Here is a 16257-nt window from a genome sequence, read left to right as displayed (position 1 = left end):
GAACGTTTGCTCTGGAGGATGAGAAGGTGGTCTACGGCCTGGTGTACCCCGTCAAAACCTTTGAGATCCTGAGGGTGCAGGTGAGTCCTCGTGATGATCCGTCACCTCCTCTGTTAACCACAGGCCTCGTGTTCCAGCTGCACTACTATAGGTACGTGTGGAGGAAGTTCTGCAACTACAAGAAGATTCACAACAAAGTGTTTGCACTCACAAACGGTCCCAGCTGGAAGCCCGGTCGTCCTCGCATGGGTGGAGATCACTCCAGCAACCCCAAAGTTGGTTTCACCTTTTTTTTGTTTTATTAATTATTTTTTGTTTATTTCATGTATTGTTCCAACCTTTTGTCTGAATTGTTAAATAACAGCAAACAACTTACACTGGCTCGTACACTTTTGCATTTATTCCTCTTTTATAAAAAACTAGTGATGTAACTAAGTTACTATTTTAAGGTAACTTTTTAAGTACTGATTACGTGATCGTGGAGAAGGTCTTCAGGTCAGTGAAGCACAGAAGGTTTTGTGTTTCAGCTCAAAATATAAAGCAGAGCAACGATCATGAAACTGTTGGTGTGTGTCTGTGTGCGTGTGTGTGTGTACATGTGTGTCTTTGTGCGTGTTTGTATGCATACATGTAAGTGCATGTTTTTTCGTACAAGTGTGTGTGTACATGTGAGTCTATGTGCGTGTGTATGCGTGTTTGTGTTTATGCATACATGTGCGTGTGTGCATACATGTGTGTATATCTGTGTGTGTGTTCAGATGTGTGTCTGTGTTCGTATCCATATATATATGTATGTGTGTATCTGCGTACGTGTGTGCATTTGCATGTGTGTGCAAACATTTGTGTATGTGACTACCTGTAGACGCACATGTGCATGTGCATACATGTGTGTGTTTCTGTGTGCGTGCCTACATGTATGCATGTGCAAACAAGTGTGTAAGTGCGTACATGTGTATGTGCATGTGTGTACATATGTGTATATGTGTACATGTGCTCGTGTGTGTGCATACATGCGCGTGTATGTACATGTGTGTATTTGTGTGAGTGTGGGGGGTGGGGGGTCACATATGGTGGCTCAGATCTCGGGGAAACCCCCAGAATGAGAGTCCAGTGTTTGCTTGGTTCCAGTTGAGGCCTCACTCTGAGCTGAGAGCCTCTTTCCTCATTAGTTATCACAGACACGATGACTCAGGAATTCTTCTGCAGGGACTCACTTATTCCTGCAGCCCTGGAGAAAACCGCAGCACCCAGTAAATCCTGGACCACTTCTGTGGAGCAGCAAGGATACATCTCTGTCTCTGTGGCGTCAGCTGTGAGAGCTGGATCTTCTCTGCTTCATTGAATGAGTGGGATTCTTCAACCAGTGTTTTTTTCATGATCCCATTCTTCATCATTCCTTTATCAACTTTTTTTTCCTTCATCATCCCTTCATTATGTCTTTCTTTATAAACTCTTCCTCATCATTTCTCCATCAACTCTTTTTCATTTCTACCTTCATTAACTCTTACTCTATCATCCTTCGTTCATCATATCTTGCTTCATCATTCTTCCCTCATCTTCCCTTTATTATGTCTTCCTTGATCAACTCTTCATCATTCTTCCCTCATCTTCCCTTTATTATGTCTTCCTCAACGTCTTCCTCATTGTCATCCTCATTGTTTCCTCATCCTTATTGTCTTCCTCATTGTCATCCTCATCATCTTCCTCATTGTCATCCTCTTTGTCATCCTCATCGTCTTCCTCATCCTCATCTTCTTCCTCATCATCTTCTTCATTGTCATTGTCATCCTCATCGTCTTCCTCATCCTCATCGTCTTCCTCATCCTCATCGTCTTCTTCATTGTCATCCTCTTTGTCATTCTCATCATCTTCCTCATTGTCATCCTTATTGTCATCCTCATCGTCATCTTCAACATCTTCCTCATCCTCATCCTCATCATCTTCCTCATTGTCTTCCTTATCGTCTTCCTCATTGTCATCCTCATCGTCATCCTCAACATCTTCCTCATCCTCATTGCCTTCTTCTTTGTCATCGTCATCGTCTTCCTCATCGTCTTCCTCATTGTCATCCCCATCGTCATCTTCTTCCAAATGGTCATCATCTTCCTCATCGTCTTCCTCATCGTCTTCCTCATCCTCATTGTCGTCCTCATCGTCTTCCTCATGGTCATCATCTTCCTCATCGTCTTCCTCATCCTCATTGTCGTCCTCATCGTCTTCCTCATCCTCATCCTCATCCTCACCGATTTCCTCATTGTTTTTCTGATGATCTACCTCAGTCCTCCTGGTATGCAGGGTTTGCACTCTGCTCGTTGTAGCTGATATTTTCCCCAAAAAGTTTGTTTAATGTGATTGTTGTGCGACGATCCGGATTTTCCGATCGAGACGTGGTGAAAGTAAAACTTGTGAGGGTGGTCCGACTCCCTCAGCAAAGCCTTTAATCTAGACCAGCAGCTGCGGTCCAGATTTCAGTCGAATGTCTTCTGTCCTTATTTTCTTTGCGGAGTGAGACATCCAAGTCTGCGCTGTTGAACTTGGCAGCCAGAGATTCCTCAAAAAAGGCAAACGATGGATTAGGGAATTGAACTTGTTTTGTTTTCCTCTCCGCAGATCACCGGAGAGGAAGTGCCTCATCAGTCCAGCTGCTCGCCGCCTCTGCAGGTCTATGTGGTCGCCCACTTCCTGCTGGTCTTGTGGAGCTACCACGACGTGTTTGAAAACAAGATGGTGAGTGTTTGTCCTCTCTAGTGTGGTGGTTGCATCTGTAGGCCGCTGCAACCTCACCTTCAAGGAACAACATGAAGGACATTTTCATTTCTTGGAAAGGTTTTTGAAGAGTCCAAATCTGCTTCGAACCTGGTTTAAACTTGTCTAGCACACAAGAGGACCTGGTACAGGATCAGCTCTTTGAGTAAACTGAACTGATTCAGGATTCTCAGACAGATTAGGGTCACCTCTTTTTTTCCAGAAGATGGTCCAGTATACCCCCCACCCCCCACACACACACACACTCTTCCAACCCCCTACCATCATCCATCTCTGCAGTTATCTTTGGACTGAGGTTTTCCTGGGACATACTTTGGTTGCCAGTAAACTGCCGTCACGCCCATGATCCTCCAAACTCACAAATAAAACACACTTATCTTTGTGCTGCTGCTTCAGTTGTGGTTAAACGCACACACGCACATGCACGCTCACTAACCAAAGACAAATACACACACCACAATGACTCACAAAGAAGACACAGACACTTTTAACACACACATACACCGGTTTTGCACACTCAGTTACAAACTCTACCACACTTTTCTCACACGTACTGACAAAACTGAACACACTACTGTCGGAGTGTTAATCTTTTTCTCACTCTAGAGTGTCTGGATTTTGACAGCTAACAACAGATTTTTGTGTGTCAAAATATTGACCTCTGGTGGACTGAATTGACTGTTTGGATGGATTGGACAGATTGTCTGAGTATGGGAATATTGATGACTATGGGAGTGTTGGAATATTTATTACTGTCGGGGAGTCTGAGTATTAATAACTTTGTTAAGTGGCAGAATATTGACAACTATTCGTTTAAGAACATTGACAACTGTCAGAGGATCCGCAACTTTTGTAATATTAACAACCTTCGAACTGTTGTTGCTCTAAATGCATGCATTAGAGTTGGAGTATCCGAATATTGACCATTGTCAGAGTGTCGAAATATTGACTACCGTCGTACTCTTGTAAAACTGAGGTTTTTCCGAATATTGACCACTTTGGGAGTGTCGTAATATTGATTACTGTCTGTCTGTTGTGAGATCGACGATTGACGGAATATTTACCAAATTACGGAGTGTCGGAATATGGAATACTTTCGTACTGTTGTAAGATTGACGATTGACGGAATATTTACCACTTTCAAATTGTCAGAATAGTGAACTCTGTCGAATCTTGTAAGACTGACGTTTTTCAGAATATTGAACACCATTCGAGTGTTGGATTATTGATGACTGTCAGACTGTAGGAAGACTGACAATTAATGGAATATTGACCACTGTCGGAGTGTCAGAATATTGACTACTGTCGTACTGTTGTAAGACTGGCAATTTCAGGAATATTAAGCTCTATCGGAAGCTTGTAAGACTTGTTTTTTTTTTCGAAATATTGACCACTAGCGGGGTGTCGGAATATTGACTACTGTCGTTCTGTTGTAAGATTGACAATTGTCGGAATATTTAGCTCTGTCGGAGTGTAGGAAGGGCGACAATTGTCGAAATATCGACCACTCTCAGAGTGTCTGAATGTTGACTACTGTCGTACTGTTGTTAGACTGACGATTGTCAGAATATTGAGCTCTGTCGAACTTTAGGAAGGCCGACAATTGTCGAAATATTGACCAAATTGCGCAGTGTTGGAATATTGAATACTTTCGTACTATTGTAGGACTGACGGTTGTCGGAATATTGAGCTCTGTCGAACTGTAGTAAGACTGACTATTGTCGAAATATTGACCACTGTCGGAGTGTTGCAATATTTACGGTTGTCAGAATTTTGAAGACCATGTCTGCATAGGGTCATCCTGCTAAAACGCGAGTTTGATTCCTCACAAGAGTCATATGTCCCGGCACCAGACTTGGGCCTGGATCAAGTACTGTACAACTTAAATCTACACACTCGCACAGTTCCAACCTCGGGTGTTTGGGTTTAGATTACCCTTGAAAGAAAGTGCCTCACACAATACTCCCTCTGCTTCCCCACAATCTCTCCCAAGGCACCACAGCACACCTTTTCCAATCCCCCCTAACACATGTGGACAGTGAGGGATGGTCCGACTCCTGGTCCCGCTCAGCTGCAGAGCGGTCCGTTGTTCCATTTCTGGGACGTGGTCCAGTTAAAGGCAACTTTGGTTTCTCCAGTCTGATGACTTGATCCAAGAATTCCTGCAGTGTGATTTATGGAAGAACAAAGTATCCCACAGCGTTCCCAAGCTTCAGCTCCGATAATTCCTTCTTCACAGCCCCTTATGGATTATTAATCTTGGATAAACAGAAATACGATTTTATTGCATCCTGTTGACGAGTCCGTGTTGCTGTATATGGTGGGACGTGTCTGTGGGCTTTGGCTGTTGGATCCCGCATTAAGTGTCAGGGAAATGTAAACCGAAGCTGACAGCCGTCCATGACCCCGGGAGACTGGGAGCCTCCAGCTGAAGCCGAGCCAAGGCCGAAGGTTAGAGAACACAAATTAGAACGAACATCACGCTCCCTCCTCATCGGTGTTCCACTTTTCTTCCCAAACAGTCCGGAAAATTGAATTCCTTCTGTAACCGTTTCTAGAGGTCCATCGGTGCAGAGCTTTCTGTCAGGACCAGTGTGTGTCGAGCTAATCATGTTGTGTAACGTGCTGCTGGATATCAGACGTGTACTTTCTCGGGAGGTCCGCTGTGTTTAAGTCGTAGCATTCTGCTGATGAAGGCTCCTGAACATCTTTCTGATGAATTTCAAACGTGTTTGTCCCACAGATCTTCTCCCAGACTACTGTGTTTGGGATGAGCTGCTACATTCTTCTCACACTCACCTCACTGGGCTTCATCGTCGATGAGAGGTGAGAACTCATGACTCAGCACTTTCTCCAGGTTGGACGTTACCTGTCTTGGGTCGAGTCAGTTTGATTACCTGCTTCACAAAATGATCAGCTTTAGAAGAATAAACATTATAGAAAAAACCCTGGCATGCCATCATCTAACACACAGTGTTGCCCCAATAATCATCTCATAGTCTTCAAATGAAAAACTTTCCAATGGACCAATTTTGCAAAGCTTTTCATCTTTTAAAGGACAATTGTAAAAACTCTCCTGACTCACATGTTACAAATGTTGAAGTCATCCTCTCCAAGATGTCTCTCATCATGACCCAGAATTGAAGCTGTTACTTTATCAAGTTCTCCTCCATCTGAAATCTCGACGAACTAGAGGTTACGAGAGCAAAGCCTATTATGATGTAATAATGGGCTTCACTCCTCCTCCAGCCAGCTGTTGTCACACTCGCTTTGTTTACACAATGAGTCCCTCAGAGGTGGTGAACTTCTGGGATTGATGATGCTGAGTGATAAACCTTGATGCTTGACCAATCACAGAAGAGTGGGCGTGGATATTGTAAACAATATATACAGTAATCCCCATAAAATCGATGTATTTAGTGGGCGGGGCTTAAACAAGTTTTCTAATGTAAATAATTCAATAAAAGGAGAGTTCATAACCAAAAGAATAACCAAAAAAAGAATAATTGAAATGAGAGGGGTTTCCCAACAACAAAACATAAGCACAAGAACATAGAAGTTTTCATTCACTCTATAAGAAGATGACATAACAAAAACGACTCATCACAGGTTCATGAGAAGAAGGTTCATTGCAAGACATGAAGAAAAAATTAAATTCCACTTTATGGATACATTTTTAGGTGATTTTAGGTGGTCTTTCAAAACAACAACAAAAAGACAGTAAATGTTGCACTTTAGTGGACCTAAAAAGCAATGTCAACAGCTGAGTTGTAAGATGGAAAAAGGTTCTCTGTTATGTATACTTTCTCTGCTTGTTCAGCACTCAAAGCACTTTACACTAAGTCAACCATTGACACACAATCACACACTGCTTCGATCAAGGTAAGTGTCTTGCTCACTGACACAACTACAACACAATCACATTCTGAACCAGCAACTTCTTTAGCCACGAACCCCTTCACCGTCTGCGCTGTGCCATCCCAAGCATCACAAATCTTTTGAGGAGCTGTAAGGTTCACCTGGAATATTTCCGTCCACACAGACAAGAAGCTGCCTTGCTGGAGACCCTCCGCTGTGTCGTCATGGTGACCATGACCAGGCTGGGCTTCATCAGCCATGTGACGCAGACGCTGGCGGTTCCCACTGAGGTATGAAAGTTTGTGACGTTAGTAGATCTGGCTCTTTTGGTAGAGCTTCACCTTCAGTCATTGTAGGTTTGATCCCTGCGTCAGAAATAGTCATTTTCCGAGGCAACGGGTCACCTTGACCCTGAGAAAACACAAGGGTTAAAGCATCAAATTAAGTGACTATGTTTCTCAACATGGTGACCAACATTTTCAGAGCCGAAGTTTCAGTTTGGCTCTGAAAACTCAAAGACATGAAACATTGAAGCCGATCAGAGAGTTTGGACTGCGTTAGGAAACACTAAACATGATTAACCTTCAACGTTTATATAAAGCTGTATCTGTCGGTTTGATGCAGAGACTCCATTATTTTTGGTTTGTTTCATCATCAGCGAAGTATTCATCTTTTCAGTGAAGAGTATACAGATTTAAGTGTCTCCTTAAAACGTGTGTGAAATGTGTGGTCCAGTGTGTGTGTGTGAAATGTGTGTGAGGCCGGTGTTAAGTCCAGACCCGCCAGCCTCTGATCTACGGGTCCAGATGCATCTGTCAATTGACCATAAAATTGGCGTTTTCTCCGCTGGCTGTGGCTGCTGCTCCCCCCCCTACAGCGCCGAGCGTCCCGGGCCAGGCCGAGGCGGCCTGGTGGGTGGTTCTGGAACGAATTAGGGCGGTCGGCTGCTAACGAGACCTGGCTGATGAGATTTGCACGTGAGCCGTGGCGCGCGTCCACATCTGTACGGCCAGGTGCTGCACACCTCTTACAAGCACAAGAATCATCATAGAAATTACAAATTTAGCCATTACACAATTTTTTTGAAGCACTGTTTAAAAACGACGATGGAACCGTTAGAGACTATTTTTAGGACAAGGGAGAATGTGTGAAAGTCTGGAATAGGGGTACAAAGTCAAAATCTGCCACGGTGATTTCCAGTCGCCCTCCAGACGTGCAACAGTCAAAGAAAAGTTAGACTCGAAGGTGGTTAATGACTCGTGGGTCTGAGGTGCGAGGTGAGCGGCAAAGCAGGGTTGGTGGTTTTTTGAAGTGGGGCCGATCAATTAAGCGTCATTGGAAACAGGCGAGTGGGGGGGGGGTTCACCTCTAATTGTGTTCAGACCGGGGCGGACTACAAAAGGGGTGCAGGAGCCGGGCTGGCTTGTGGTGGAGCCCCGCTGGTGTTCGGGCTCTCGCTCGTATTTATAGCCACTCTGGAGATTTCCCTCGTAAAGCTTGCAGGCTTGACCCGTAAACCAGCGCTGCCTCGCTCGCCCACTCCAACCCGCGTCTGACTTCCAGACCGTCTCCAGACAACAGAGCTCACAGAATCATTCCTCCACTTGAGAGACTTCTGACTGTGACGTCCATCAAATACTGCGTCTTTATTTGTGTAGTTCTTTTGTCAGATAATTTGACAAAACTCTTTTGCAGTGTTGGCATAATGGATAGTTAGCCTGCTAGCATAAAAGTAGCAAAAGACAAAACCTTCAAATTATGATTATATTTATGTTTAAATTATATCTTTATTTTTAAACAACAAGAGGTTCTTACTGTGCAAATTGATAAATATCGAACACAATTGTCCACCATGGCTGGTATTGGCTGATCCTGAAAACATTTATTATTTTACTTATTTATATATATTTTTTTTACAAAAGTCACTGTCTTGCAATTTGAATCAACAATACCAAAATGTGCTTCTTCTTTACAATATATAAAATAAATCCTTCTCATATTTTAAAATAACTTTTTTGTTTGTTTGTTTGTTTTTGTTTTATTTATCGAAAATAAAAATAATGTGGATTCTTTTTTTGAATTATTCACGAAGACAAGTGCACAATTTCAATCCTTTTAATGATTTATTTTATCTTATTTCATTATTATTATAATGATATCATTTATATTAAGAAAGGATTGCACAAACAAAAATAATTAGTTTTTTTGAAAAGATGCAATAAAAAGAAACACAGAACACAGATTTTTAAAGGTTTAGTAACAAAAGATATGAAAAAGTAAAAGGAACAAGAAAAGGGTAGAAATAAAAAACATTAATTTGTCATGAAGTTTTACCTGAAATGAAAATAAAAGGGAACAGAAGAGTGAAACAAAGGTCTTAGGATATATAGAAAGTGTGATTTCTGTTAGTGGGTCGAAGATTCTATCTATATGAGGCCCCGTCTGCGGCCCTCATACGGTTCAGGTCACCGTACAGAGACAAGCGTGTGAAGGTCACAACAACACTGAGCCCTCAGAAGCTGCCGGCCTGCGTCCCCTGATGTATTCAAAGATGGTGATCGAACTTCCTGTCGAGCCAGACGTGAGATCGGAGCCCAGATAGTCCGATGGTGTTGAACGTCGTTTTATGTGTACATATGTATTTATGGGTGGGTTTGGATGTGTTTTCACATAAGTGTGTGCGTCCATGTGTGAGTGTGTGTGTGTGTCCGTCCACTGACTCTCTGGTTGGACGTAACCTGTCGTCCTTCCCGCAGACACAAAGTCTTAAACTCCTCAGAGCAGGTGAAGAAACTGGACCCTGTATAATCAGATGGGTGGTCATAATGTTATGGATTCTTCTACCTGCTTCACTTTAATAATGTAATCGTCTCTGATCGATGTCTCTGTCTCCTCCAGGTCTTTGCCTCCCTCTCTTTGCTCTTCTGGGTACTGCAGCTCGTCTCTGAGCAGCTCAGCCTCCGAAAAAAATTGGATTAACTCCGCAGAAAAGTAGGGTTTTCAACCTGCAACCCCGTCAGTCTCATGACGTCAACGAAGCTCTTAATGCAGCTGGAACTGCGGTAATCTTACTCAAGAGCCAGAGACAACGATACACATGAAGATAAATAAGGTTAGATAGATAGATAGATAGATAGATAGATAGATAGATAGATAGAACTTTATTGATTATGCGAGTAATATTAATTTTAAAAGCAATTGTTTACGAATGATAAAATATTTCAACCATCTGAATAATTTTTAATTAATTTAACTTCCCTGCAAATATGAATATTTTTTTGAAATTACAATAATATTGTATAATGTTTAAACCTAAGATTCCTATGTTGTGTTTACAACACTGGCAATAAAAGTGTCTGATTCTGAATGTATTTGAATTAAAGCTGCTTGAATTTTATTTAAAATTAAAAAAATGTTTAAAATTGTTCTTCTTTTTTTTTTTAATTCAATAAATGCAAATGATTGTTTGGATAATAATCTATAAATATTTAGATTACTGTGAGTTTATGTAAAAGGAAACATTTGATTTAGAATGTTCAATCTTTTAAATATATTTTTAAAATATATTTAACATCTCACACCTTAATTTAACATATGTAATTAATTCCCCATTTCTTATTTAATATTTATGATTGAACTATTAGTGGAACATTACTGAAATAGAAAATATTTCAAAGACTTTAGATATTGGCCTTTCAAATCTTTTCTATTTCAGAATTCTTCTTTTTATTTCTACCGTGACTCTCATGTCATCCCCATGACCTGAGCTGCAGCAGGTTAGGACGTCCAGAAGGTTTGTGGGAGTGTCGTGATGAATCATCAACACATTGACGTGTGTGAAGTGTGTGTGTGTGTGTGTGTGTGTGTGTGTGTGTGTGTGTGTGTGTGTGTGTGTGTGTGTGTGTGTGTGTGTGTGTGTGTGTGTGTGTGTGTGTGTGTGTGTGTGTGTGTGTGTGTGTGTGTGTGTGTGTGTGTGTGTGTGTGTGTGTTACTTTGCTTCAAAGGGTGTTGGCTACACAGGACCAGGTCGGGTTCACGTGGACCTCAGGCCTCTGAACGCTGCTGTGAACTCAAGCGGACTTTACGTAACGATCCCATTGCAACCCGCTCCACGCCGCGCTGCTATAAATAGAAGCGGTGGGACAGAAGAGAGGGGGCGCTGTGACAGTAGGGGGCACTTTACGAGTCAATATGAAAGATATTTCTCATAGCTGTGATGTGAAGAGAGAAGAGGAGGAGATTTGCAGCCGTCAATCTTTATTTCCATTTTATTATTGCAGCTTGTGTTTATAATAATTTGTGATTGTCTTCTTCTTTTTTTTTAAATATCATAACAAAATGAGTACTTTTCACCCTAGAATTGAAAACTTATTTGACCTTTTATTCAATCAACTTATTACTTACTGATTTTTATTCATTTACTAGTATGTAAGTAAGTAATTTTTATTTGTATAGCGCTTTTCCAGACCAGGATAACAAAGCGCTTAAACAATCAAAACAATACTCAATAAAGTATATACTTTAAAGATCAAGATAAAACTGATAACACAACAGGAGTTCCAGAAAATCAAGGAAAAGCCTGAACAAATAAAAACATCTTAAGATGTTTCTTAAAGGAGTCAGTAGATCCATCAAGCACAATATAATGAGGTGAATAATTATTGATTATATATATATATTTTTTACTGTCATCAATAAACTATATCTGGATACCTGGAATAAAAATGTCTCTGAAAAAGTCTTTTAAGTCACACAACTTTTATTTGACCTACTTTGAAGTATTTTGTTTGAAAATTTACTTTATTTTCGAAGGTATCTGAAATTGGGTGGAATTGGAATTAAAGTAAGAAAGTAATTTTTCAATCAAAAGATTTAGTAGATCAAATAAAAGTTGTGTTGTGTACATTTGAGATATTTTTATTCCAGTTATCTAGGTATTATTTAGATGATTATCAATTATTTCATATATTTGTAAAATAACCCAATGTATTAAATAATTCAGTCCAATTGAATTTTTTAAAATCAATAAAAAAAAGGAAAAATAAGTTTTAAATTTGACGGTCATCATTTGATGATGACATAAGTAATAATGAAGTATATTTTACTCAAGTGTGTGACGTGGTCATGTGATGCGAGTGGAATGCCAATGAGCAGAAGCCGGGGAGGGAGGGGGAGTCGTAGTAAAGAGGGAGGGGGAGGGAAGTGACGTGAGCGCGGGAGAAACTGATGGTTGCAGTCGGATTATTCTGCTCTTCTCCCTCCCTCCCTCCCTCCCTCCCTCCATCCCTCCCACACTCCCTCTCTCTCTCTCCACGATGATGCTGCTCTGACAGAAAAACAAACATGCAGCCGACACGTCGACGGCTCCTCCGGTCCCTCGTCTGAGTCGCCGCCGCAGCAGGTGCAGAGGTGGAATGTGAGCGTCTGTGAACATCTGTCGGAGGTCTTCCTCCTCCTCGTCCTCCTCGTCTTCTCCTGCATCAGGTGAGCGGCTCCGGCTTGAGATGCATCACATGACGGGCAGCATGTCCACTGCACGGGTGAGATGCTGCAGATGTGAGGGCCCATCAAAGTTGCCCAGCAGGAGATCAGTGTCTGCTTTATTTTTTTATATACAAGATCTTTTTCTTTTTCATCCCTTTTTTACATTTTTAATAATAAAGGATTTACATTTTATTTAGTTTTCTTTCTGTTTGTTTTGTCACTGGGAGCTTCAAGTGCAATTGACACAGTTGAACTTTTATTTATTGACTCAATTGTCTTTCTAATGAAGACAACATGTTTGTTACTGAAAGGTGTAACACAAACTTCTGTCACACAATACACACAGCTGATAACTGGGACGGACACGAGTTATCAGCTGGGGCCCAGACGAGGTCACGCAAACGTCAATAGATGCCGGCTGTTGCACACTTGAAGTCCGGTTTGCTCCACCGTAAACAAAACGTCCACCTCTGATGACATCACACACAAACACCTTCAGTGTCACACCTGTATGAGTGAGTCAGTGCAACTTGAATTTGACTCGGATTGTGTGATGTTACCTCACAGCGTGACCCCTCCCTCCCCCGCAAACTCACCCATCACCCCCGCCGAGCACCACTGTCCCGGGGAATGTTGGGAGGACGGAGAGACGGAACACGATGAGCGTCCAAGACAAATGGGTCACTCTGACCCCGGCTGAGTTCGCCCTGCTGCAGGAGTACACACAGTGTAAGTGTGTAGGTGGTGTTGTGACTCATTACAAACCCTGGATCTCGTTCAGTCTTCTGTTCAGTCATGAATCAGCTTCTGTTCCGACTTATTATTCAGTTAAAATTGTGTCTGTTATTCAGATTTATATTTGCAGTGACAGTGCTGTCCACCAGGGGGCTCTATATGTGGCTCCCGAGTTGGTTCATTATGACTTCCAATTGACAAGTGACAAAAAATGATGACAAAAATATATTGCTTTTTCTGATTTTAAAAATGAAATCTAAAATGCATTGATCACTCACACAGTTCAGCCAATCGGCGGTGTCGTCACATGTAGCACCAACACATTCCGTTGGTTTGGAAATCACATGTGTCTTTTTGTTAATATAAATATTATGTTGGTAAAAAGTTCCGTTCGGTTATTTAGTTGACGTTTTTTTCCTTCATTAAAAAGCTTTTCAGGTCATCACATAAGAAGATAACTTAGTCATGCAGATGTCAGACAGGAAGTGAGGTTGATTCATGAATAAGTTACAGGAAGTGTTTAGCTGGAAACACTTTGTGTGTCTGTTGATGCGTGTGCTTGATGTGAGTCCTACTCATGAAGGTGTATCAATGAATCATGTACACGTGTGTATATACGTGTGTGTGCTTAAAAATAAAATAACATAACAGTGTAACCAGAATAAAATACTGAACAAAAATAGTTAAGTGAGAACACTAATATAAATAAGGCACCACAGGCTTGAACATAAATGTGTGGTGTAGTGTGGCTCAGGACGCCCTCTGGTGGTATCAGAATTTACAACACATCTCAGCTGGAGGTCCATGAAGGAAACCAGACGACACAACATTTCTCTTGGTGTTGACGTGACGAAGGCAGTGGTCATGGTGAGGAACGGTTGTGTCCCACGGCGACACTTCAAGAGACAACATTTGGCTGTTTAATGAGAGGACGAGGGGGCGGAAGCCAGAAGTTGCAGAGGGCTTGTAACCATGGCGACCAGATCATGCAGATGATGTTGAGACTGCTCAGAGTTCTCTGTCAGATGTTTGTTTGTCGTCCATGACGGCAATTTAGCAGCTGGTAGAGTTGCCGGTTTGAATCCTGTTTGTTTTTCCCCACAGACTCCACCAAGAAGCTGAAGGATGTGCTGCAGGAGTTCCACGGTGACGGTGTCCTGGTCAAGTATAACCCAGAGGAGGTTGGTTGACTCGTCCAGAACCTAGAGAGCAAGTTTAACTCATCAGAGATCTCACTTGTTCGTCTCTTGTGTTGTCCACAGAAGCAGGACATCCTCAGTCAGGTGAGTCATCGCTCCATAAAAGATCTTTGATCGTTTCCATTCTTCTTCTTCTCCCTCTCTTATTATGACCACTTGTCAGATATTGTGGCGTCTAATGTTCTGCTGAAGGGCAGGTCGCAGTGGTCAGTACATGTGTAGACCTCTAGCAGGCAGGAGTTGTTGCTCGCTCAGCAGGATGTTCTTCAGGAATCAAACCTCAGCAACTCCTGGGGCCTCATGTACTTAAGGGTTTTATGCACAAAATACGTGGTTAGCCACCTTTTTCGTCAAAGTCCATATGTATCAATACTGAAAAGAGCGGTAAAGAGTACATAATTCATGTCAGCCTCACTAGTCACGTTAATATGTTCACATCAGAGTTACATTAAGGATCAATATTGATCATAAATTAACAGTAGTTGTAGTTACACAAGTGACAAGTTAATATGTTCTCATTCACCAAATTGATGATCTGTATTTATTAAGACAACATTAATCATTTTATAATGAATATTTTAATCCCCTGTTTTACGCTAATCGGAAAAAAAATTCAAGGAATAAATAAAGGAATTATGAGCTTGTTTTTATAATAACAAAAGAAAATGATTCACGTCTGATGCTTCAAGTCAACAAAAGTCATGACGATTTTTGTGAAACAACGTTTGGTCAAAGTGAAGCTACGGAATGAAAGCAGCTGAAGCGGTGTGATCATGTGATCGGATGCGCGTGTGTTGCAGTTGCGTCACACATTTATATGAAACTCAGACGATCAGATCATCATCAATACTCAGCACTTTAAGTTACTGATTTACACTTTTATTCTTGTTAAACCCATTTTGAGGCGTTTCAAATAAGCCCCTGATCGTCTTTAAATAAAGTATTTGCGTTAATAACTGTGTATATAAAATCTGTACTATTTTTAATTTGTTTGTTCTGATCGCGAGGAAAAATTCAGGGACTCATTTAAACTTCATTTAAATATTATTTAAATATGGAAAGGGAAGAACAAGTCTCGGATTAATTCTACGTTGATTGGGATGTACGAAGGAAAAGTGCCTAAATTTGTGTCGCGCACAGATTCATACATCTGAATATTTTTGTGCTGCGCCACCTTCTGGATCTCAGTTTCCGGACATATTTAGCAGAAGATCTAAGAACTTCTTAGTCCATGAGGCTCCTGGTGACTTGTTCTGTCTGTGGCAGGCGATCGACTTTGACGGCTTCAAGCTCTTCATGCAGACGTTCCTGGAGAGCGAGCTCCCTGAAGAGTTCTGCCAACATCTCTTCATGTCCTTCAGCAACAAGGGAGAGGATCCCGAGGACAGGCCGAGGGTCTCCGGTGAGTCTCTGTGACGTCCACAGACATGAAGTCTAGTGAGGTCGAACCCACTATTCTCGTCATGGCCAACATCACAGGTGTCTCTCCTGCAGGGCTGAAGCTGATCAAGTCCACGCCGGCCAGGCTGAACCACAGACCTGCAGACTCAGTGCAGCTGAAGGACATCGTGTGTTACCTGTCTCTGCTGGAGGGCGGGCGACCGGAGGACAAGCTGGAGTGTGAGAACACACACAGTACACACTGATTCAAAATGTTTGGATCATGAGGGTCAGAGTTGATCTTTTTTTTTCTTCCAGAAGTAAATGGTCTAATAGGAAGAGGAATGACAAATTTCACACCGTTTTCAATGGAAAAATATAAAAGTACTAAATGGTGAAAAGTAATGATAAAAATAACAAGATTATTCATTTAGATTTCTGCTGCTTATCGTTAAATATGTCTAGAAGCACAGTTTACAATAAAAGAAATTGATGAAATAAATACTTCATATTGGGAAATGAAACATTATTTAAATCTTTACGTTTTAATTAATGTACTTAATAATGATAATTAAATAATGTTTAATATATCCCTTTTTTTCTTATTATTAACTTGTTGCTTACATAATTCCCTCTTTATCAAACATGGGCAAATTGTGGCCCCTTGGCTGTATTCATGTGGCACTCATGATGTCCTAGGTCATGTAGAAAATAACAATTTTATATATTATTTATTACTCGTCTCTAAATATGACAGTAGAATTTTTTCTTTTAGGGTGTTGACATTTTTGTGGGTATTTATTGCTATTCAAAGAAATGTGAATATGAAAAAAAA

At 41.3% G+C, this 16257-nt stretch overlaps 2 protein-coding genes across 2 annotated transcripts in view; both read left to right on the top strand.

Annotated features, from left to right (window-relative positions):
• The window catches only part of agmo (alkylglycerol monooxygenase), a 28619-nt gene extending 18571 nt beyond the window's left edge, over positions 1-10048 (top strand). Inside the window, exons 8-13 of the mRNA XM_087812621.1 lie at positions 1-80; positions 138-275; positions 2611-2727; positions 5510-5592; positions 6809-6914; positions 9523-10048. Coding sequence (XP_087668747.1) covers positions 1-80; positions 138-275; positions 2611-2727; positions 5510-5592; positions 6809-6914; positions 9523-9603 — 605 coding nt within the window. The 3' untranslated portion in view covers positions 9604-10048. The remainder of the gene's footprint in view (positions 81-137; positions 276-2610; positions 2728-5509; positions 5593-6808; positions 6915-9522) is intronic.
• A 1890-nt stretch (positions 10049-11938) lies between these two features.
• Positions 11939-16257, top strand: part of dgkb (diacylglycerol kinase, beta) — a 39493-nt gene continuing 35174 nt past the window's right edge. The window contains exons 1-6 of the mRNA XM_087812600.1: positions 11939-12108; positions 12676-12837; positions 13948-14024; positions 14106-14126; positions 15309-15444; positions 15537-15662. Coding sequence (XP_087668726.1) covers positions 12768-12837; positions 13948-14024; positions 14106-14126; positions 15309-15444; positions 15537-15662 — 430 coding nt within the window. The 5' untranslated portion in view covers positions 11939-12108; positions 12676-12767. The remainder of the gene's footprint in view (positions 12109-12675; positions 12838-13947; positions 14025-14105; positions 14127-15308; positions 15445-15536; positions 15663-16257) is intronic.

This window comes from Callionymus lyra, chromosome 17, assembly GCF_982586985.1.
Source record: "Callionymus lyra chromosome 17, fCalLyr1.hap1.1, whole genome shotgun sequence".
NCBI lineage: Eukaryota > Metazoa > Chordata > Actinopteri > Syngnathiformes > Callionymidae > Callionymus > Callionymus lyra.
The sequence above is the reverse complement of the archived record's forward strand: the minus strand, read 5'-3'. Positions and strand labels throughout refer to the sequence as shown.